Raw genomic sequence first — 23,376 nt, forward strand, 5'->3', positions numbered from 1 at the left:
TTATATTTTAATCATCATTTTATTATTTATTTTTTTCTACTATTGCATTATTTTTTATTTATTTTTTTTAATCATTATGTTCAATTCTTTTCATTTTAATATGTTTTTGTTTATTCTTTATTTAATATCCAATCACTTAATTTTTATTTCATTTCATTTTTAAATATTTTTTTACTTTATATTATTCCTATTTCATTTTAATCTTTATTTTATATGTATTATTTATAACTGTAATATATAATCGATGAGCTCTCTGATCTACAGCTCGTGCCTGCTTACGTCATTCAGAAGCGCCGCTCTTTCCACCCGGCGGATCCTTCTCTTCCGTAACATCCGGCGTCTCTAGAAGCTTCTCGGCGGCACCAGGCTGCACAAGAACCCCAATCTGAGTCCATCTGAGCCCGAACCGAGGTGCTCCAGCTCCGGGACTCCTCTCCGTCCCTTCTCCAAACATCTTTAAAAAAGATCATCCATCTATTATTAAATAAAAACCGATGCCCGAAGCGATGTCTGCACCGACTACTCCGTTCCGAGGCCGCAACAAAGGAGGGGCGTATGTGGACCGGGACAAGCCGGCCCAAATCCGCTTCAGTAACATCTCTGCTGCTAAAGGTACATTAAAAAATATCCTAAAAATACTCCTTTTTAAGTTCGGCCTCGTGGCACAAAGCATGACGCAGGAATTACGCATGAATTAACACTTAATTCATTTATAAGAAGCTGCAATTTAACATCCTGGGCTCCTGAATTGAGCTCTAAACGTGATTAAAACTACTCCTATAATGCTTTTTAAATTAAACATGCTTCATTTTATTATTCTGCATGTGTTAAAGTGTCAGAAAACTGCAGAGTTTAATTGTAAAGTGAGGTTTAAAATGTGCTGAATGATGACAGGAGTTTTGGTTTGGGGTGTGACTGACTGAGGATGCTCTCATGACTCAACACAATCCATGCACAAGCTAACTCATTGCCCCCCCCCTCCAAACAAAAAAAAGCAGCATATTATAAAGAGGAGGGGGGTCAGAGGCTTGAGATGTAAGCAACAATCCATCAGTTTATATGGTCACGTGCAGATGGCTCAATGAAGGAAGTGATTTTTTGGGGCTTTTAACCCTTAAATACTGTTTGGGCCCAAATGTCTGTTACTCTGAATTTGATTGCTTTTCCTAAAGTGTCTCATGCACAGCAGATGGCTCATTGAATCTTCCAATTATAGTATCTATATAAGACAAATGAATTAAAATATATAAATATACATTATACTCCACATTGGTGCACAGGTTGGGTATCGGTACTTTTAGGTATTGACTGAAATAAATCGATACCAAGTAGCATCAAACCTAAAGCCCGACTGATATATCCAATTAAACCGATATAATTGGCCGATATTGGGCTGTGAGATATATCAGTATCTGCGTTTATGCCGTCTGATATGTGCCAATATTTTTTGTTTACATCCACGTAGGCATATGATCCTTCTTCATACTTCAAGTTTAATATAAACATATTTAATTCAAAGTTTACTGTTTCAATACGCTGATTTAAATTTGAGGGATCATTGCAATAAGTGTATATTCTATATATATAAGATTATAAGCAGATTTGTCTATTAGGCTTTTTTTACTCTCTATTATCGGTATCGTCATCAGACCCAATAATCCATCATCAGTCGGGCTCTAATCCAAACGATACCTGCAGTCCATCCTTTCCGCACCCAGAGCTAGAAAATATGACTCTTTATATTGACTCACTCACTCACAGCCAATCAATGCAACTGAATGAGAATCTTATTATATCATTTATATGTGGAGGAGTGACATGCTTCTATTTATATGATGGGTATCAGATGAGGTACTCAGTTGGTGTTGGTTTCACTTTAAGGATAGTTTGATTGGTGCTGGTATCATGATTGGTGAGTTATTTGGGGAAAAAAGGAAGGAAGGGAGTAAGGAGGGATGAGGTAAAGAGGAAGGAGAGAAGAAAGGAAGGAAGGGAGTAAGGAGGGATGGAGGAAAAGAGGAAGGAAAGGAGTAAGGAGGGATGAGGTAAAGAGGAAGGAGAGAAGAAAGGAAGGAAGGGAGTAAGGAGGGATGGAGGAAAAGAGGAAGGAAAGGAGTAAGGAGGGATGAGGAAGGGAGTAAGGAGGGATGAGGAAAAGAGGAAGGAAAGGAGTAAGGAGAGAAGGGAGTAAGGAGGGATGTAAGGAAGGAAAGTAGTAAGGAGGGATGGAGGAAAAGAGAAAGGAAAGGAGTAAGGAGGGAGGGAGGAAAAGAGGAAGGAAGGAAGGAGAGAAGTAAGGAGGGATGAGGAAAAGAAGAAGGAGAGAAGGAAGGAAGGGAGTAAGGAGGGATGAGGAAGGAAGTAAGGAGGGATGGAGGAAGGAGCAAAGAAAGAGGGAAGGAGGTGGAGAACCAAGGAAAAATTAAAGAAAGAGGGAGGAAGGAAAGAAGGAACAGTCAAAAGAGACGGGGTCAATTTGACCCGGGAGGACGACAGGAGGGTTAAAGACAGTTTGCGTTTCAAATTTCCTGTTGTTGTGACTTTGATCGTACATGTTTAACATCTTACATCACTCAACATTTCCATGGTTACCAAGTAGAACAAGACCAGCATTTATACTAAAAGGTGTAACATTGAAAAACTTAATATATATTTTTGGTCGTCATAGAAACAAAGAAGACAAACAGCTATGGATTAGTGATGAAGGATGAAGGTTGAGCTGATCATTGTTCCTCTCTTTGTGTTTAACAGCTGTTGCAGATGCCATCAGAACCAGCCTGGGCCCCAAAGGCATGGATAAGATGGTCAGTAGAACTTCAGTCTAACTTAAAACCCAGCTGCTCTAACTTAAACCCAGCTGCTCCGTCGTCATCTTACATGTTTCTCATCAGAGTCCGGTTCTTTTTGTTTCAGATCCAGGATGAGAAAGGTGACGTGACCATTACCAACGACGGAGCCACCATCCTGAAACAGATGCAGGTGCTCCACCCCGCTGCTAAAATGGTACGTTCCAAAAAAAAAAACCCCACTGCATCTTCATCGGAAACATGCACGCTACTGTTTCTAAATAAGGCCGAGCTATAAGAATGATGTCATTGTCTGAACTTATCACACTGTTCTAGCTGTCTTTACCCACTTAGTCATTATATCCACTTTACTGATTAGATTATTTTATTTCGAATGTGTAAAAGAAGAAAACTAAGGAGTAAGGAGGGATGAAGGAAAGGAGTAAGGAGGGATGGAGGAAAGGAGTAAGGAGGGAATGGAGGAAAAGAGGAAGGAAGGGAGGAAGGAGAGAAGGAAAGGAGGGATGGAGGAAAAGAGGAAGGAAGGAAAGGAGTAAGGAGGGAGGGAGGAAAATAGGAAGGAGAGAAGGAACAAAGGGAGTAAGGAGGGATGAGGAAAAGAGTAAGGATGAAAGGAAGGAAAGGAGTAAGGAGGGATGAGGAAAAGAGGAAGGAAGGAAAGGAGTAAGGAGGGGAGGGAGGAAAGGAGTAAGGAGGGAGGGAGGAAAATAGGAAGGGAGGAAGGAGAGAAGGAACAAAAGGGAGTAAGGAGGGATGAGGAAAAGAGGAACGAAGGAAAGGAGTAAGGAGGGAGGGAGGAAAATAGGAAGGGAGGAAGGAGAGAGAAGGAACAAAGGGAGTAAGGAGGGATGAGGAAAAGAGGAAGGATGAAAGGAAGGAAAGGAGTAAGGAGGGATGAGGAAAAGAGGAAGGAAGGGAAAGGAGTAAGGAGGGAGGGAGGAAAAGAGGAAGGAAGGAAAGGAGTAAGGAGGGAGGGAGGAAATAGGAAGGGAGGAAGGAGAGAAGGAACAAAGGGAGTAAGGAGGGATGAGGAAAAGAGGAAGGAAGGAAAGGAGTAAGGAGGGAGGGAGGAAAAGAGGAAAGGAGTAAGGAGTGAGGAAGGGATTAAGGAGGGAGGGAGGAAAAGAGGAAGGAAGTAAGGAGAGAAGGAAGGGAGTAAGGAGGGATGGAGGAAAAGAGGAAGGAGGATGAAGGAAAGGAGTAAGGAGGGATGGAGGAAAAGAGGAAGGAAGGGAGGAAGGAGAGAAGGAAGGAGTAAGGAGGGATGGAGGAAAAGAAGAAGGAAGTATGGAGGGATGGAGGAAAAGAGGAAGGAAGTATGGAGGAAAAGAGGAAGGAAGGAAAGGAGGGAGGGAGGAAAATAGGAAGGGAGGAGGAGAGAAGGAACAAAGGGAGTAAGGAGGGATGAGGAAAAGAGAAGGAAGTAAGGAGAGAAGGAAGGGAGGTAAGGAGGGAGGAGGAAAGAGGAAGGAAGTAAGGAGAGAAGGAAGGGAGTAAGGGAGGGATGGAGGTAAAGAGGAAGGAAGGAAAGAGTAATTAGGAAAATGAAAATGGAAGAACAAGTAATTAGTAAAGGAGCGATAAATAAATGAGTGGACAAATGAATAAAATTAAATAACATGGGAGCTGCCAGTTATACAGGAAGCTCTAGATTTCTTTTCCAGGTGAGGAATGAGTCCTAGATAGCTGAACACTTCTCGTCGTAGCTTTTAACATGAACTAATATTAGGTTGGTTTCAGACCTGAATTTAAATAAATATATATATATATGTTTATGTGTGTATTTGTGTGTTCCAGCTGGTTGAACTGTCCAAAGCTCAGGACATCGAGGCCGGTGACGGCACCACCTCTGTGGTCGTGATCGCAGGAGCGCTGCTGGACGCCTGCTCCAAGCTGCTGCAGAAAGGTAACGATGGAAACATGCAAGTGATGATTTGGGTTAGACGTATAATGTTCCTCCCAAACATTAGGAGGTCCATGGTTAAAGCTCAGCTGGTTTCAGGTTATTTCATTTCATGCCTGTAATCTCAGGTGTTGTGGATGGAAGGAGGTGCTCTTGTAGGAGGAAGGGAGGAAAGAAGGAAGGAAAGGAGTAAGGAGGGAGGGAGGGAGGGAGGAAGGTAAGGAGGGAGGAAGGAAGAAGGAAAGGAGTAAAGGAGGGAGGGAGGGAAGGAAAGGAGTAATGAGGAAGGAAGTAAAGGAGTAATGAGGAAGGAAGGAGGGAGGGAGGAAGGAAGGCAGTAAAGGAGAAGGAAAGGAGTAATGAGGAAGGAAGGAAGGAAAGGAGTAAGGAGGGAGGGAGGGAAAGAGGAAGGAAGGAAGTGAGGAAAAAAGTATGGAAGGAGGGGAAGAACGAAGGAAAAATTTAAGAGGAAGGAAAGAAGGAACAGTCAAAAGAGACGGGGTCCCTTCCTTCCTTCTCTTTTCCTCCCTCCCTCCTTACTCCTTTTCTTCCTTCCTTCCTCATTACTCCTTTCCTTTTCTTCCGTCCCTCCTTACTTCCTACCTCCTTCCTCCCTTCCTTCCTTGACCTGAGGACAACAGGCCGTCTCCTCCCCCTGATATTAACGAGTCTTCCCTCCTGCAGGTATTCATCCCACCACCATCTCGGAGTCCTTCCAGAAGGCGGTGGAGAAAGGCGTGGAGGTTCTGACTGGCATGAGCCGGCCGGTGCAGCTGAGCGACCGCGAGACGCTGCTCAACAGCGCCACCACGTCGCTGTGCTCCAAGGTGGTGTCGCAGTACTCCAGTCTGCTCGCCCCCATGAGCGTCGACGCCGTCATGAGGGTCATCGACCCGGCAACCGCCACCGGGGTCGACCTGCAGGACATAAGGATTATCAAGAAGCTCGGGTGAGTCAGTGATGGATGGATAGAGATAGAAAGATAGATAGATAAAGAGATGGATAGAGGGAGGGAGGGAGGTGATAGATAGATAGAAACATAGGGTGAGTCAGTGATGGAGGGATAGATAGATAGATAGATAGATAGATAGATAGATAGATAGATAGATAGATAGATAGATAGATAGATACAGAGATAGAAAGATGGATGGATGGATAGATAGAAAGAGATAGAGATAGATAGATAGATAGATAGATGGGTAGATAGATAGAGAGATGGATGGATAGATAGAGGGAAAGATAGAAAGAGACAGATAGAAAGATAGATAGAGATAGATGGGTAGATAGATAGAGAGATAGAGGGAAAGATAGAAAGAGACAGATAGAAAGATAGATAGATAGATGGAGACAGAGAAAGATGGATGGATAGAGAGATGGATCCCTGTACATGATTGTCTATGATGCCTTCAGTGTCTCTACTGCTGTATTAATGAGGATGTTCTGTATCTCAGAGGGACCATTGATGACTGTGAGCTGATTGACGGTCTGGTTCTGACCCAGAAGGTTGCCAACAGCGTGACCCGCGTGGAGAAGGCCAAGATCGGCCTGATCCAGTTCTGCCTGTCCCCTCCCAAGACTGATGTGAGTGACTGTTCCTTCTTTCCTCCCTTACTTCCTTCCGTCTGTCCTTCCTTCCTCCCTCCTTCTCTCTTTCCTCCCTTCTTTCTTTCCTTCCTCCATCCCCCTTTTGTCCTCCCTTCTGTCCTTCCTCCCTTCCTTCTTTCTTTCCTTCTTTCCTTTCCTCCCTTCCTCCTTCCTTCTTTCCTTCCTCCCTCCTACCTTCCTTCTTTCCTTCCTCCCTTCCTTCTTTCCTCCCTTCCTTCCTCCTCCTTTCCTTCCTTCTTCCCTTCTTTCCTTCCTTCTTCCTTCCTCCCTCCCTCCTTTCTTTCCTTCTTCCTCCTTTCTTTCCTTCTTCCTTCCTCCCTCCCTCCTTTCCTCCCTTCCTTCCTTCCTCCCCCCTTTCCTTCCTACCTTCCTCCCTCCCTCCTACCTTCCTTCTTTCCTTCCTCCCTTCCTTCTTTCCTTTCCTCCCTTCCTTCCTCCTCCTTTCCTTCCTTCTTCCCTTCTTTCCTTCCTTCCTCCCTCCCTCCTTTCCTTCCTTCTTCCTCCTTTCTTTCCTTCTTCCTTCCTCCCTCCCTCCTTTCCTCCCTTCCTTCCTCCCTCCTTTCCTTCCTACCTTCTTCCCTCCCTCCTTTCCTTCCTTCTTCCTCCTTTTCTCCCTCCCTTCCTTCCTTCTTCCTTCCTTCCTTGAGGACAACAGGAGGGTTAAACATATGCATAACCTTTTTTTGGGGGACTGATCGTGTGGTTTTTTTCGTGGCGTTCAGATGGACAACCAGATCGTGGTTTCGGACTACGCTCAGATGGACCGCGTGCTGAGGGAGGAGCGCGCTTACATCCTCAACATGGTCAAACAGATCAAGAAGGCCGGCTGCAACGTGCTGCTCATCCAAAAGTCCATCCTCAGGTACCAAAGGCTGCCACTGAGAGCAGATTCACATTATGTATTACTGTTATTGTTATTATGATGTCATACTAACATGGAACCTTGTTGCCATTGTTGTTATGATGTCATACTAACATGGAACCTTGTTGCCATTGTTGTTATGAAGTCATACTAACATGGAACCTTGTTGCCATTTTTATGATGTCATACTAACATGGAACCTTGTTGCCATTGTTGTTATGATGTCATACTAACATGGAACCTTGTTGCCATTGTTATTATGATGTCATACTAACATGGAACCTTGTTGCCATTGTTGTTATGAAGTCATACTAACATGGAACCTTGTTGCCATTTTTATGATGTCATACTAACATGGAACCTTGTTGCCATTGTTGTTATGTCATACTAACATGGAACCTTGTTGCCATTGTTATTATGATGTCATACTAACATGGAACCTTGTTGCCATTGTTGTTATGTCATACTAACATGGAACCTTGTTGCCATTGTTGTTATGATGTCATACTAACATGGAACCTTGTTGCCATTGTTGTTATGAAGTCATACTAACATGGAACCTTGTTGCCATTTTTATGATGTCATACTAACATGGAACCTTGTTGCCATTGTTGTTATGATGTCATACTAACATGGAACCTTGTTGCCATTGTTATTATGATGTCATACTAACATGGAACCTTGTTGCCATTGTTGTTATGAAGTCATACTAACATGGAACCTTGTTGCCATTTTTATGATGTCATACTAACATGGAACCTTGTTGCCATTGTTGTTATGTCATACTAACATGGAACCTTGTTGCCATTGTTATTATGATGTCATACTAACATGGAACCTTGTTGCCATTGTTGTTATGTCATACTAACATGGAACCTTGTTGCCATTGTTGTTATGATGTCATACTAACATGGAACCTTGTTGCTATTGTTATTATGATGTCATACTACCATGGAACCTTGTTGCCATTGTTATGATGTCATACTAACATGGAACCTTGTTGCCACAGAGACGCTCTGAGCGACCTCGCCCTGCACTTCCTGAACAAAATGAAGATCATGGTGGTGAAAGAAATCGAGAGAGAAGACATCGAGTTCGTCTGCAAGGTGAAGATCAGACACTTCATCACTCGCTGAAGCTTAGAGACGTTTTTTTTTCAGACATTAGTTTGTCTTGTTAAATTACTGATAAAATGCACATTAATACTCATATTTTGGTTTTATTGGCCCTCAAATTTTGTTGTCCGTCGAATCCAATTTTTAGTTTAATGTAATTTAAAATCAACGCCTCATAATTATATATACTATATATATTATATACATATACTGTGTCCAGAACTCATATATTATGTCTTTATTGATTGTAAATACCCTCCTTGTCTCTGCTCCCCTCAGACTATTGGCACCAAGCCCATCGCTCACATCGACCACTTCACCGCAGAGATGCTCGGCACGGCGGAGCTCGCTGAGGAAGTCAGTCTGGACGGCTCCGGCAAGCTGATCAAGGTACGAGAGCAGCAGGCGGGCCAAGTGACGGAGGAGGAGATGCAGCAGTGATGTGGCATTAGACCTCGAATTAAGGTTTTTTTTTCTTGTTCTCCTCTTTGCAGATCACAGGATGCGCCAGTCCAGGGAAGACGGTGAGCCTGGTGGTGAGAGGATCCAACAAGCTGGTGATTGAGGAGGCCGAGCGCTCCATCCACGACGCTCTGTGTGTCATCCGCTGCCTGGTCAAGAAGAGGTAGATCAACTTCTCTTTAAGACAAACTGAAGCTTTTTTTATCCTAAAGTACTTCCCATAAAAAGTTAGGGTTTAATAAAACAGCTGGGTAAAGAAAGGAGGAAATTGTGCTTTTGGTTGGGGACTATTTTCAACCCTAATCCTAAAGCACATGTGAGATAGATAGATCTCTATCTTCCTCCCTTCCTTCTTTCCTCTGTCCTTCTTTCCTTCCTTCCTCCCATCCTCTTTTCCTTTCTCCCTCCCTTCCTTCTTCATTCTTTCCTCCGTCCCTACTACCTTCCTTCTTTCCTTCCTCCCTCGCTCCTTCTCTTTTTTTCCTCCCTCCTACTTTCCTTCCATCCTTCCTTCCTTCCTCCTTTCCTTCTTTCCTTTCCTTCCTTCCTCCTTTCCTTTCCTCCTTTCCTTCCTTCCTACCTACCTCCCTTGACGGAAAGGAAGGAAAGAAAGAGAGAAGGAGGGAGGGAAGAAGGACAGACGGGAGGAAAGAAGGAACAGTCAAAACAGACGGGGTGAATTTGACCCGGGAGGACGACACGAAGGTTAACTCTTCCTCCTCTTCTTCCTCTCAGGGCTCTGATCGCCGGCGGCGGCGCTCCAGAGATTGAGCTGGCCGTGCGTCTGGCTGAGTATTCTCGTGCCCTCGGCGGCATGGAGGCGTACTGCGTGCGGGCGTACGCCGACGCCCTGGAGGTCATCCCCTCCACGCTAGCCGAGAACGCCGGTCTGAACCCCATCTCCACGGTGACGGAGCTCCGCAACAGACACGCCCAGGGAGACAAGATGGCCGGCATCAACGTCCGCAAGGTGATGATTTGCTGCTTTTTCTGTTTATATCATTGTAAATTACATATATTCTGATTTTGGGATATTTTAATTAACTCCCTTAGTACTCCTAAGTGTTGGCAAAATGAGCAATATAAAATCAGTTAAACTAGATTTAAAAGCAGCATCAGGTTTGTTAAAATGTACATTTAGTATTTTTGTTGGTTTTATATCATTTGAAATTACATTTGCACCATTTTTTTTTACCAAAAGTAAGACTGAATGCTCCTGAAAGTCAGATGAAAATGAAAATGTCAAATGGTGTAACCACAAAAGAATGATACATATTACATATTTTATCCACCTGGAGAGAAAGAAAGAAAGAAAGAAAGAAAGAAAGAAAGAAAGAAAGAAAGAAAGAAAGATAGAAAAAGATAAAGGAGAAAGAATGAATGAGAGAAAGATAAAGGAGAAAGAAAGAAAGGAGGAAGAGGATAAAGAAATAAAGGAGGAAGAGGAGAAAGAAAGAATAAGAAGTAGGATGAAGGAGAGAAAGATAAAATGTAAATGGTTCCTGGTCTCCATGGTTACCAGAGTAAATGTAAAATTTAGAACAATTGTATTCCATTACCTTTATTTAATATAAAGTTATAATGTAAGATCATGCCAAACTAGTTGATATGGTGTTTTATTGACAATTTACTGTTTTTAAGCAAGTTGAATTATTTGGTACAAAGTTTTTATGGTTACACCACTTAGACATTTTTACCATAATCCTCTAATATATTCTCTCTAAATGGATTAAAAGCAGAAATTTGATGCTGGGTCCACAAAAAAAGAATGTGTGCAAGTTATTCATACGTTTATTTTCACATTTTAACCCTTTAAATCTGACTCATCATTGACCCTTATGTGTCTTTGTGTGCAACAGGGCGGGATCTCCAACATCCTGGAGGAACTGGTGGTTCAGCCTCTACTGGTTTCCATCAGCGCTCTGACCCTGGCCACAGAGACGGTCCGCAGCATCCTCAAGATCGACGACGTGGTACGTAGACGTCACATTTAAAAACACCAAGGATTAAAATATAAAAATAAGTACGAGGGAGAGTTTACACAGACAGATGGGGAAAGGAAGACTGCTGAGATAAAAGCAGAATGATAGTCATAATGGTTTAAATTGATTTGTGCAAGATGCACGAAGAAGAACTTTATTTAATGAATTAAAAAAAGTTCTTATATACTACAAGTGTGGCTGGAGCTTTGACTTTCTTAAGAACTAAATAACAGCAAAACTTTAAAATTAACTGTGTAGAGCCAGAAATCAGAACAGTTTCAAACTTTATAAGATAGAATATGCAACTAGCAACCTTTTTTTTTAATGCTCTGTAGTCTTTGGAGCCCTCCGCTGGTCGAAATGGGCATTACAGAAGTAGGAGTGATGCAGCAAAATGTCTTGTTAGGAAGAATTTTTAGTCCTTTTTAACTGAAATTAATTATAAAATGTCTCTTGGATAACAAATGGTTGCATAAACCTGCTGAAGATACATTTTTTGTGGGTTTTTTTGTCCCCTCAAAGAACAAGAATTAAAGTGAAAGTAAAAAAAAGAGTCAGAATATCTTAAAAACAAAGCGATATGCACCTTTTAATTAACAGCCTCATTATTACACATGTATCTAATTTATATATCAGGCAGGAATCTTTGTACATTTTATGCTGAATTGTCTTATTTTATTTCATATCAATCATAACTGATCCTCTGTTTCTGTCTCGTTTCAGGTGAACACGCGATAAACGGTATTGAGTTGGTCCGTCGGGGTTCTGTCACTAAGCCTGTTCGTACCGTGAGGACTCTGTCAGCGTCACACTGTTCAGATTTCCGCTGTAGTTGTTACGTTGCGTAATTTAATAAAAAGTTAAGGCTTGTTCCTTTTTTTTTTGTTCACACTCCAGCTGTTGACTGTGTTGTTTTTTCTTTTGCCTCATAAACCACTCGGGTCTCAAGCTTTTAGATAGTTATTTTTATTTGTATGCACTGTACGGTAGTCTTCAGATGAATACATATATATATATTTAAACTACGAACAACAAACAAAGAGCTGTTTAAGTTTTAATAAGCCTGGTTTCATTTTAAAGTGTCTTTTCTTAGTTTTGATGGTCTACATAATGTTTCAGAGGCTTTTAAAAGCATTTAAATGGTTGAATTTAATGTGAGTGAAGAAAGCAGAACTCATAGTTTGAAAGTAGTAGTATATCTTTTTCAATGTGTTAAAAGTAACAGGTTTTCCATCACTGCAAGGAGACACTTGGTATTTTATTTTAACTACTGATTTCTCATGAAATTGTTTCAAAACATCATTTATTGATATTTAAATGGTAACGGCTCTTTTTTGCCTATGCACTTCTAAAAAATGGGGAAATTCACATAATTTTCTTTGAATTGAAACAATATGAAGAAAGTAAAACTCTAAAGTGTGTATCTTTTTTAAGACGCTTTTACTAATTTCACATACAATTATATTAAGATCAATATATCTAATAAAGAAACTATTGTCATTTCACTGAGTATTTTCATACTCAGAAAGAAATAAGATTGTTTCTCATTAGCTCCAGTCAGTGCAAGTAGAAAGAAAGTAAAGTTCTGTTGACAGTCTTTCTAAATTTACATTTATTTTAAATAATTTAATTAAATGGAATTGCCTATGCATGTTTAGTATTTCTCTCTTGGATGGTGAATTTTTTTCTTTTAACTATAATTATTGACATTCACTCCATTTGTCATTATTGGTCAATCAAATAACGTTTTTCTGTTGATAAAAGTTTAATAGAAAAGGGAATTACGGTGAAAGACGAAACAAAAGTAAAAAAGAAACTAAATACCGGCGGATTAATTAAAGTATTAAAAATCAAATTATAATATTTGTGTCGCCTTGAAGGCAAAAGGTAAAAAATGTGTACTATTTATAGGTTAAATTAATCGAGGAACGGACTTTTATATCCGAAAATTCACCTTTAAATGTTTAACTTCACGTTTAAGAACGTTCCTGCTGCGCTACGTCACTTCCTCCCAACAGAGCTGCTCCGTTGCTAGGGGAGCGCACCTGCTGGTTGCCTGGTTACCGACTTACCGTTAGAACGGCTCCTCTTTGTTTGTAGTGAAGTTAATTTATCTTAAAAATAACGACGTTTAGCGTTAAATTTGATATAAAAACTGGAAGAAACACGAAGGAGACATGGCGAACCCCCACCGGACAAACGCCTTGGTTACCTCCTGCTTTAAAACGCCGGTGGACCCGCACACCAAGGCGCCTTTAGCCTCATACGAGCGGGAGAGAGCCTTACCTTACACGGCTACAGGCCATGTGGACAACCGGGACTATGAGAAGGAGGTAAAGAGACAAACAAAGTAAAAGAAAATCACTTGACTGAGTCTTAAATCTACTGTGGAGATCCAGACTGTCCTCAAAATTTCTTGAAAGTTACTCTACAGCGATGCAATTATAGTTATATAGTTTATATGTTTCAGATAATACACAATCAACAATATAAACGTGTAAAATTCAATATAATTTGAGTGTTTCCTCTCTATTTAACACTGGTGCACCTTCACAATAAAGGAATTACCACCAGTGTGAGAGGAAATGTCAAATAACGCAGCTTCTCTTCACTACAATAAGAGTAATTTAACCCAAATACCTGAGATATTGTGAATTTTACCTGTGCAAACATAACTTAAATCCACAGACAAATACTCAGGATGAAACTAGAGTCAGAGGAAAGGCAGAGTATTATGATAATTTAGGTCTATCTCATCCAATTATCTCACCATACTTTCATCTTACTTAGACATTAAACTGTGACTTAATAAAGTGAGAAAACTGACTTTTAAGTAGATAAACACTTCCCTATTTCACTCCCAGTCTCAGTTTAACAAAATTAAGAATACTGTTTGTGGATTCTAAGGAGTTTTGTTATCCTTTCTTTCATATTATAATCCAGATTTAATAGAGTTGTAATGCAGAGTTTTAACCAGCCTCATTTAATCAGTTTGTGGAGTGAAGCAGACACACTTTCTTGATCTTGTCCAGGCAGTTTCAGGTCAGTCTTTGCCGTACCAAGGATTTGACCTGTATAATTTGTTTGCCTTACTATTTTTAGACTTCCGTCTAGACTAGATTACCAGACGTCACTGAAGTTTATAATCCCATATGCCTATTTGTTCTTCGGACAGCAAGAACATCACTGCCGTCCTTCCCCGCAGGGTCCTGCTACGGTTTTTTCTACCTTCATGATAAACACCTCATGATAATGTGAGCAGTGACTGGGTGCAGACACTTGATGAAGAGTGTGCGTGTGTGTGTCAATTGAGCTCTCACGCTAAGCTGCCTTTTGTGCCCCACCATATGGTCCACGTCGCTGCTGCAGTAGGATAATAGGCTTAGACCTGGAGGAGCCTGAGAGCCTCTGAGCAGGGCTGCTCTGCTCCAGGAGGCCAGGTGCTTAAACACACCATCCTGCAGCCAGCAATACAAAAACTCATCTCACAGTTTCTAAACTAAACTATCAATTTGTCATTTACTATATGAACACATTTTGTGTCATTTGTCCTCTGATTTCAGCTGGAATATGAGGACTCGGGCTCAGATTTCTGCGATGAGGACTACCTGCGGAATGGTGGCCCTCACCTGATGAGGGACTACAGAGCAGCAGGGGACCGCCTGGACCTGAGTGAAATCTTCTTCTCCAACGAGGAATACTACAGCAAGCTGGAGGAGCTGAAGAAGGCTCACTTCCGCACCATGGCCGAGCTGGAGGGCATGTACCACCGAAACCTGCAGCTCAAGACCATGGAGCCTCTGGACGCACTGATGCTGGAGGGGGGACACAGGCAGGTGGCTTTCTATCATGATTCTAGGGATGAGGATGTAGGACAGAGGTGTCCAAACCAGGGGCGATTTTAGACCTGCTCACTATAAGAGCATTGCATAGCACAACAGCTTAAAGGAGGGGTTCACAATTCATCTTAAAGTCTGTCAAAATTCAAGAGCCACTATGAGCACTGGAATTTATGAACACTTGAATTTCATTTTTGGGGATCAAACCATCTTCCTACAGAAGAAATGTCCTCTATTAAATCTGCTCACGCTAAAATGACAAGTTGCTGTTGAACTTGTCAGAATTGTCCATAATTTCAGCAGTGAAAACGACATTACATTCACCTCAATCTAAAAACCTCAGCATTACAACACAGAATTATCTGCATGACTAGATAATATACCATTAGACTAGACTATACAGTAGCCTGGATTGCACCTCATTTATATGTCATTTACTCAACATTAGTTCACATATTAACATTCATCTGTTTATATCTCTCATTAGGGTGACGTGCAGCCAAGCATCTTCGTGCCGTTTGAGAAAGTCGCAGTCGGCCTTTGAACTGAGTCGAGGCTCCAATCAGTCAGACTCATCAGATGATGAGAAAGCTGCCAGTAACGATGTGGAGAAAGGCCTACTCTTCTCTCCCAAAGAACACATCAAGACCATGTGGCAGGACTTCAAGATGTCCCCTCACAATCACCACCTATCGTCCTGCTCGCTGCCAGTAGACCAGGAGAGCTGCAGACCACAGAGAGGAAAAGGAAAGAAGAGGACAGGTCATAAAGGCGGAGAGCAGGAGTCTTGGAAACACAGAATGACGGTCCCAAAACCGTTCCATATGATGCTGCGTGAGGATGAGAAGCGAAAGCGCGGCATAAAGACGCGCTCTGAGATCGAAATGGAGAACACGGAGCTGAGACGGCAGCTGGAGGAGTTGACGGAGTGCCAGATGAAGTTCCGTGCCAGTCCCCTCCCAGCGCACATTCACCTCCCGCTTTACGAAAACCTGCAGGAGCGAAACGAGGAGCGGCGGCGAACCCTGCGAGAGCGAGAAGATCAGCATCTTCGAACTGTCTCCAAACCGTTCAGCTTCCTGGAGAGGGAGCGACTGAAGAAGGAGCAGAAGCAGCAGCGCGACCAGCAGCCGACCAACCAGGAGAAGGTCAAACCCTTCAAGGCCAAACCTGTTCCCAAAGCCGTGTACGCAGCAGCGTCTGGGGAGCAGATGAAGGAGGAGCAGCTGTATCGCTCTATCAAGATACAGATGAGAGCTCAGGAGTTGCTCCAACACGCTTCAATGCCTTCAAGCATGCTCTCACCACGACGCAATGAACGCAAGAAGAACAAAGAAACCGACGGTGATAGCTTCTCCCACAGGCCCAAGATCAACAACGAGGTGCCGGACTTCGATGCCAGTTACAGACGCTTCCAGAAGAGCCTGGAGAAACGAAAAGAGGTGAGGCCCACGACTGCATGCGAACCCTTCGACTTGAAAACATCGCAGATCCCATCTCACCGAGAACGCATCCTGGCAGAGATGGAGAAGGAGCACGGCAGCCCTAAGACGCTGCGCTGGCCGTACACCAGCCCCGGGAAGGCTCGGACGCCAAACTCCAGCCTCTGTTCGTCTCTCTCAGGCAGCCTGGAGCTCCTGCCTGCCAAAGTCACGGACGCCACCAAAAAGCGCCACGAGGCTGTGAGGTACCACTGTAGGACTCCATAGATTTCCACCGTCCTCGCTGTAGATGAGATAGAGAGAGACATCAAACACCCTCTTAAACCATAGTGACCTCCAGAGTCTAAATGTTTTGAATCTTTGTGGAACTCCAAAACTGCATTTATACCCCATAGCTGAGTGTTGTCCCCTCACCAAAGTCCTCCTCCTCCTCCTCCTCTTCCAAACCCTCCTTCACTTGTGACCACGATTGTTTCCCCCCCCCTTCGAGTAGAAAGGCGCTGGAGCAGAGAAAGAAGGCTGAGGAGGAGGAGGAGCAGTGGAAGGAAAGGCAGAAGCAGCGGGAGAAGAAGCTGCAGAAGGTAGTGGTGAAGCGCGCCCAGGCCAACGACCCCCACGTGGCGCTCTCACAGACCCAGCAGACCAAACTCAAAGAATTCAGGTGACTTAAAAACAGCATGATGTCAGCAGGAATATCGTTCTTGATGACGGTTGTGACGATGAACCACAATCCTGTTTTCTTTTTTAGGAAACAAGACCGTCAGCGCAAGAAGGAGTACCAGCAGGAGATTAAAGAGATACAGGACAGAGTGAAGGGGAGGCCGCTGCTGTTGGAGCAGGTTGCACAGGTGAACGTGAAGCTGAACTGTAAATCAAAGCATCACAGGTCACACATTACGTTTGTTCACACCCATGATAGTCTGCTGTAACTCACTGGATTGCTGCTTTTGAGGAAGGTGGAAACTTAACCTATGGACCTATGGCACATAGCAAGCAGCAAATGTACTGTATAACAATGCATATGTCATAAAGTAACTATATATTTTATGTGTACAATATAAAATAAAGTTAGTAGACAAAGTACAATATTTCACTATGAAATGTAGTGTATAAGTATACAGTAAGATCAAATTTAAACACTTAAATGGTACCTCAGGGTTGTATTTAAGTAAAAAGACTGTTTCCTTACATGGTATAATATCTTTGGTGATAACAGCATTATTAACAGAAGCTGTCTGTATTTAACATGTGCTTCACTAACAGAGGAATGCCCGAAAGGCAGCAGAGAAACACTACACGGAAACCCTGCAGGGATGTGACCTCACAGAGGAGTTCATCAACAGCAAGGCGTTGAGAGCAGGATCTGCACACCGAGCGTCTCTGTCCAGTGACAAAAGGTAAACCTGTGATGTCACTGTGAAATACACGCTAACTACACGCAAGTCTGTTGACCCGGATAACATGGATAGATAGATAGATAGATAGATAGATAGATAGATAGATAGATAGATAGATAGATAGATAGATAGATAGATAGATAGATAGATAGATAGATAGATAGATAGATGGGTGGGTTGAGAGTTCATGAGTTTTCATCAGAAACAGGTCGGTACCCAGATAAACAGTCCAACAGGTAAAAAGGTAGGTAATAGGCGAAAGCAAAGGTGGACACAATCAAACAGGAAACAGTAATTTTAATGAAAATAATAAAACGTGACCTGTTGTGGCAGGACAGACTGAGATGGATGGATGGATGGATGGATGGATGGATGGATAGATGGATAGATAGACAGATAGATAGATGATGGATAAATACGTAGGTAAATAGATAGATAGATAGACAGATAGATGATGGATGGATGGATAGATACGTAGGTAGATAGATAGATAAACAGATACCAAGGTAACATCACATAGAAACACATCTCTAACTAGCCAATGGAAAAAACATTAAAAATACCTAAAAGTTGTATTAATAAAACAAATATATGTATATACATGTAATAAATAATACATTTTTAGGACATTTTTTTAAATAAACGTTAAAAATGTGCTGGTTGCAGCTTCTGAAATGTCATGATTTGAAGATTATTATTGTTTATAATAATTTAGGAGACCAAAACATGGATTTGGTTAAATAAGACTATCCCATGTGATCTCAGTTAGCGTAGGCGGACTGTTAAATGTCTCCTTTAATAAAGCTGCTGAGTCATGGTTATTTGTTGTTGATTTATTTACTGATGATTGTAAATTAATTTTAACTTTTAGGTTCAGTAATGAGAAGCTGATTCTTCTCTTCTTTTTTTCAGTGAGCAAGATGAGGCAGACACGGGCTTTGAATCCGTCCACTACAGGAAGGTGTTTCTGGACGATGAAGACATGGAAGTGGATCCGGACGAGAGCGAAGGAAGTAGGAAAGGTAAGGAGGAGGAGGAAGAGGAGAGGGACAGAGCTTCATCACACCACCGTGACAGAGAAGACGCTGGCAGTCCCCGCTCGGACGAGGATTACCGGCGAGACGTCGACCGCCGTTACTCAGATGAAAGCTGCCATTACTCAGACGATCATGAGCATTACTCGGATGATCACGAGCATTACTCGGACGACAGCGAGCACGACGTCGACTCCAAACAGCAGGAAGCAGGAGAGTGATGTCATCAAACGCCATGATAGAAAAAACTGAACAAAAGTGAAGCTTCTGAATTATTGTAAATATTGTGTGTATAAATATAAAAATTTAAGAAAGAAAATGTACAATATCTTTAAAACCTGAGGAAATCATACTTGGTTGTCTTATTCAATATTCCCCTCATAAGATACATGATATCATTTTTATAAATAATTGACTTTATAGTTAGTGGGGAACAAATACATATATATACACTTATAAATCAGACAGATGTAACACTGCATACTTATCATCATAATATACTGTTATACCATACATGTAATGTCAGGTGTCAATCAAACTGACCGAAATTAAACTTAACACAGACCAAAAATATGAAATGTTTGAGATAATTTCAGTTGTTATTCATTCATTTTTCCACCTGAAAAACATCCCACTCAGGACATATCTGGTCATAATGGTTTATTTAATATGAATTTGATTAATTTTGTATTAATTGATGTCAAAATCATTTTTAAAAATCTGATTATGCAAAGAAATCAGAACACGAGCTGATATATCATTATCATTGTTGTATTTGAGGTAACAGAACTTTTTGTGGAGGAGTATTTTTCTATATCTTACAACAAGTCCACGTTACGCATAACATTCACAATTATCTTGATTTCTATGTTTCAGCTATGTGCAGGCTCTCCTTTCCTTTTTCTGTTTCAGTGTAAGATAATAGTGTGAATCAACAACACTTTTGATTGATCATATCTAGTGTGTATGTGGTCTGGTTTGAGTATACATCGTTTTGTCTCCAGAGTGAACACAATTACTGTAAAAACTGGTAAACCAATAAAGCCTCTTATCCAGAAACAACAACCATATTATTATTATTTTGTTATAATTTAAGCAGCAGTGGAAAGTAACTGATTACTCAATTACTCCACACTTTGTTCTTTGTCTATATTACCCATAATACAGCTCCACTGTACAAATTGGGATTGAGAACTGTTCTGCAGAAAGAAACTGGTGAGATAAAAAAAAAAAAGACCTCACACTGACACCTGCTGGAGGGAAATAGAGCTGCAATGTGATTATTTAAGGGTCATATAACCAAGTACATTTACTCAGTTACAATTTTGAGGTATTTGTACTTTATTGTAGTATTTCCATGTGATGCTACTTTCTACATCTCAGAGGGAAATATTGTACGTTCTACTCCTATACATTTATTTAACAGCTTTAGTTACTTTTCAGATGAAGATTTGACACAATGGATAATATAACAAGCTTTTAAAATACAACACATTGTTAAAGATGAAACCAAAAAGCAGTGTGTAGTCGGCTCACATTTCAGATGTCTATGAGTTGTTAACAGCTCCACCAAATAGTGATTTTTCCCTCTAAACTTCTCACATGGTTTCATTTCAATAAATGTTCAAATGATCCAATATTTCAGCAAAAATCAAAGATTAGAGAAAAAGTCCAAAAACTGAAAACACATTTGTGTATCAGAACTTAGTTTTTTCTTCTTTCCTCTCCCATTAATCATCTCACCACCCCTCACATTTATCTGCTGACCCTTTGGAGGGGCCCCACCCCTAGGTTGGGAACAGGCGGGGAGTTCTGGTCCTCTGAAATGAGGCCAACGCGGATGTAACTTATAACTGCATTCTATCAAAAGGCCACCAGGGGGCGACCGTTTTGGTTTCAAAAGGACTTCCGTCTCTATACAAGTCAATGGAGAATTCACCAACTTCTCACTTGATTTCTAACCTCAGTAAACGTTTTCAAAATGTGTTTATGGTCTCAATCGCTAGTTTAAAGCCTTTTTCAATGCAGTATGATGTTCATTTGTGAAATTTTGGCCTCCCTGATTTTATATTTGACGATAAAGCAGGGTATGCATTAGGGCGTGGCTACGTCGTGATTGACAAGTTGATTGGTTCACAGGTTCAGGAGGGCGCCTCTTGCTCCTCCTGATGCCCATATAAGTAGAATACGTTTTTTTTATTTTTCCCAGCATGCACCTGAAATTTTCAAGATGGCGCTGCCCAGATCCGAAACTATTGGCTTCCGTGCAGCAGTCCACAAACCGATGGGTGACGTCACGGATGTTACGTCCATTATATATACAGTCTATGGTTGGGAACCACTGGACTAAACTAACTAACTATATAATATGGCCCAGGACAATTGTGAAAATGTGTTGGTCACACCCACATACACAATGCACCAGGAGTCAAGATTTGAATCTGTGCTTGTGTTCATTAATGTAATGTAGACACTTTCCCTGAATTTCAGTCTGAGGTACTTGGCACCTTTGCAAACGTTGAGATGCACACTAGATCTCCAGTGAAGAGGTTAATGAAACAATCATGGAGGGACACTGAAGCAGTAAAAAGATACATTTAAGGTAAATTCCAACATGCATGAAATATCAATAATTATATTATAAATCATAAACGAATGTCTGCATTAATCATGTCCTGATGAAAAAAAGTTCACACTGTACATTATTGTTGAATATACATTTGTTACCATAATTAGCAATCTTGTTAATCTAAAATTGATCAGTTTTGGTCTCTAATCAATCAGCATCCTGGTATTGACTCAGGCAGTTGGATTGACAGGACAGATGATCAGAAGGGCGGAGTTTTCACCACCATCATTAAGCCAGGGACTGAAGAATGGGTAGAGTTTCTCAGTGAAGGAGCAGCCAGTAAAGGAGTAGATAAGAGCTGCAGCATCTACGTCATAAAAGGAGACCAGACGCTCCTCATAATCCACAAACAACCCCACCTTCTGAGGCTGAGACTTCAGAGAGAGACGGACTGAAGGATCATCAAGAGCTTTGTACTCATTTCCATTTCTCAACCATATAGTCCAGTAACCATACCGAGGACTCACTGTGATTTGTCCCTTCCTGTTGATCGACTCTTTTGCCACTCCTAAAGCCCAGTTAGTCTTCTCTTTAACCTGAACCTCAAAGTAAAATCTACCAGAAGACAAACTCTGCTTTCCTAAAACACCAGGAAAAACAGAAAATCTCTCTGGGTTGTCTGGGAGATTCTTCTTCACATCACCACAGTAAACTTGTTTCACATCAGCAGACAGGATGAGTTTAGGATTTGCTGTATCAGGATCAAGAGTCATATCCACTGCATACTGCTGGACCCTCTTCAGCTCAGCCTCAGCAAACAGCTTCTTCATCTGTTCACTGAGCGTCTCCTCCAGCTGAGCCACAGCTTTCACCACAGTCCCCTCATATGGTAGACAAACGCTGACCTCTGTCCAGTCTTTGGTGGGTGGAGCAGCTTTCAGGGACGGGAAACTTTGGAGGAGGTGGAGGTGGTCTTCAGAGTGTGAGAGCTTCTCCACCTCAGAGCTTCTCTTCTTCAGCTCAGAGATTTCCTGTTCCAGCTCTTTGATGAAGTCTTCAGCCTGTTTCTCTGTTGTTCTTTGTTTCTCTTCAATCGTCTCAATGAGCTCATTCAGGCTTCTCTCAACAGACTCCTTCAGAGCGGTGAAGACCTGAACACCTTCTGCTTTCTCTCTGTCTGCAGCTTCCTCACTGAGGACAACTGAGTGTTTGATCTCTTGAATCTTCAGTCGTCTCTTCTGGATCATCTCCTGAATTTCAGCCTCTGTCTTCCCCAGCTCTGCCTTCTTTCCTTCATATTCTTCTTTCAGAGGAACAAACTCATGTGTCTTGTGGTCTAAAACAGAGCAGAGCATGCAGACACATGTCTGGTCGGTCTTACAGAACAGCTCCAGAGGTTTATCGTGCTTCATACACATCCTGTCTTCCAGGTTCTCCACAGGGTCCATCAGATGATGTCTTTTCAGACCTGACATTGTCAGATGAGGCTCCAGGTGAGTCTCACAGTAGGAGGTCAGACACACCAGACAGGACTTCAGGGCCTGCAGTTTGGTTCCAGTACAGACGTCACAGGGAACTTCTGGTTTGGCAGCTTGTTGCTCTGAGCTGCTGCTGCTGGCTTTCTGTTGAGCTCCCTGTCTGAACTGAGAAACCATCTCAGAGATGAATGTGTTGATGTGAAGTTCAGGTCTTGTGTAGAAAGTCTCTTTACACATTGGACACAGGTACTGGTCATTACTGTTCCAGTGTTCATTGATGCAGTTTTTGCAGAAGTTGTGTCCACATGGTGTGGTGACTGGATCAGTGAACACATCCAGACAGATGCAGCACAGAAACTGATCTTCAGATCTCAGACAGCTGGCAGCAGACATATCTACACATGTAATATAAAAGAAGAGAAAGACATTTTCATTGTTTTTAATTAAAAAGAAAGATGTATACTTACTGTTCAAATAAAATGCATTACATTAGGTAAAATAATTTAGAATTAAACATGGCCTGGAGGTACTTTCATCAAACCATGCAAGAGTTATTAACCATTTAATCAGAGCTTGCAAATATAAAAAGATGTTCTCCAGGATTTCACAGCCAGGTTAAAGTCTTTGTTCTCCTTTAATGTTGGACGTGTGCTGGTTTGTACAAACTACAGTCAGAGACTCATCTGCAGCTCTTTATCTAACAGCTCATTGTGGCTATCACAGAATATGTTCATATCTTGTTGTAGAGAACAATTATTATTGAAGAATCTCACTGCTAATAAAGCTTTTGCTAACTTGGTGACAAACACATTTTATTTCCTGTTGCTGCTTCACAATAAAAGTGTCCTTCTGGTTCACCAGTGGAAAGCTTTTAATGTGAA

The 23,376-nt window shown here is 41.7% G+C and overlaps 3 protein-coding genes across 3 annotated transcripts; 2 read left to right on the plus strand and 1 right to left on the minus strand.

The window, feature by feature from the left end:
* Positions 1-315: 315 nt before the first annotated feature.
* cct4 (chaperonin containing TCP1, subunit 4 (delta)) lies at positions 316-11,627 on the plus strand. Its single transcript, XM_062437867.1, has 13 exons — positions 316-612; positions 2,752-2,804; positions 2,914-3,003; positions 4,605-4,713; positions 5,395-5,659; positions 6,162-6,291; positions 7,038-7,177; positions 8,187-8,283; positions 8,572-8,682; positions 8,787-8,917; positions 9,490-9,724; positions 10,614-10,727; positions 11,460-11,627. The coding sequence occupies exons 1-13, from the start codon at positions 495-497 to the stop codon at positions 11,472-11,474; spliced, it is 1,608 nt and encodes a 535-aa protein (XP_062293851.1). The 5' UTR covers positions 316-494; the 3' UTR covers positions 11,475-11,627.
* A 1,286-nt stretch (positions 11,628-12,913) lies between these two features.
* fam161a (FAM161 centrosomal protein A) lies at positions 12,914-18,669 on the plus strand. The gene is made up of 7 exons (XM_062426381.1): positions 12,914-13,069; positions 14,300-14,568; positions 15,063-16,262; positions 16,511-16,678; positions 16,766-16,865; positions 17,281-17,414; positions 18,327-18,669. Exons 1-7 carry the CDS (start codon positions 12,914-12,916, stop codon positions 18,667-18,669), a joined length of 2,370 nt encoding a protein of 789 aa, XP_062282365.1.
* Positions 18,670-21,247: 2,578 nt separating this feature from the next.
* Positions 21,248-22,855, minus strand: LOC133987138 (E3 ubiquitin-protein ligase TRIM21-like; the record flags this gene model as incomplete). The annotated part of the gene is made up of 1 exon (XM_062426392.1): positions 21,248-22,855. A coding segment is annotated over one exon (1,608 nt), but the record flags the coding sequence as incomplete, so codon positions are not given.
* Between the last annotated feature and the right edge of the window lie 521 nt (positions 22,856-23,376).

Source organism: Scomber scombrus, chromosome 2 (genome assembly GCF_963691925.1).
Source record: "Scomber scombrus chromosome 2, fScoSco1.1, whole genome shotgun sequence".
NCBI lineage: Eukaryota > Metazoa > Chordata > Actinopteri > Scombriformes > Scombridae > Scomber > Scomber scombrus.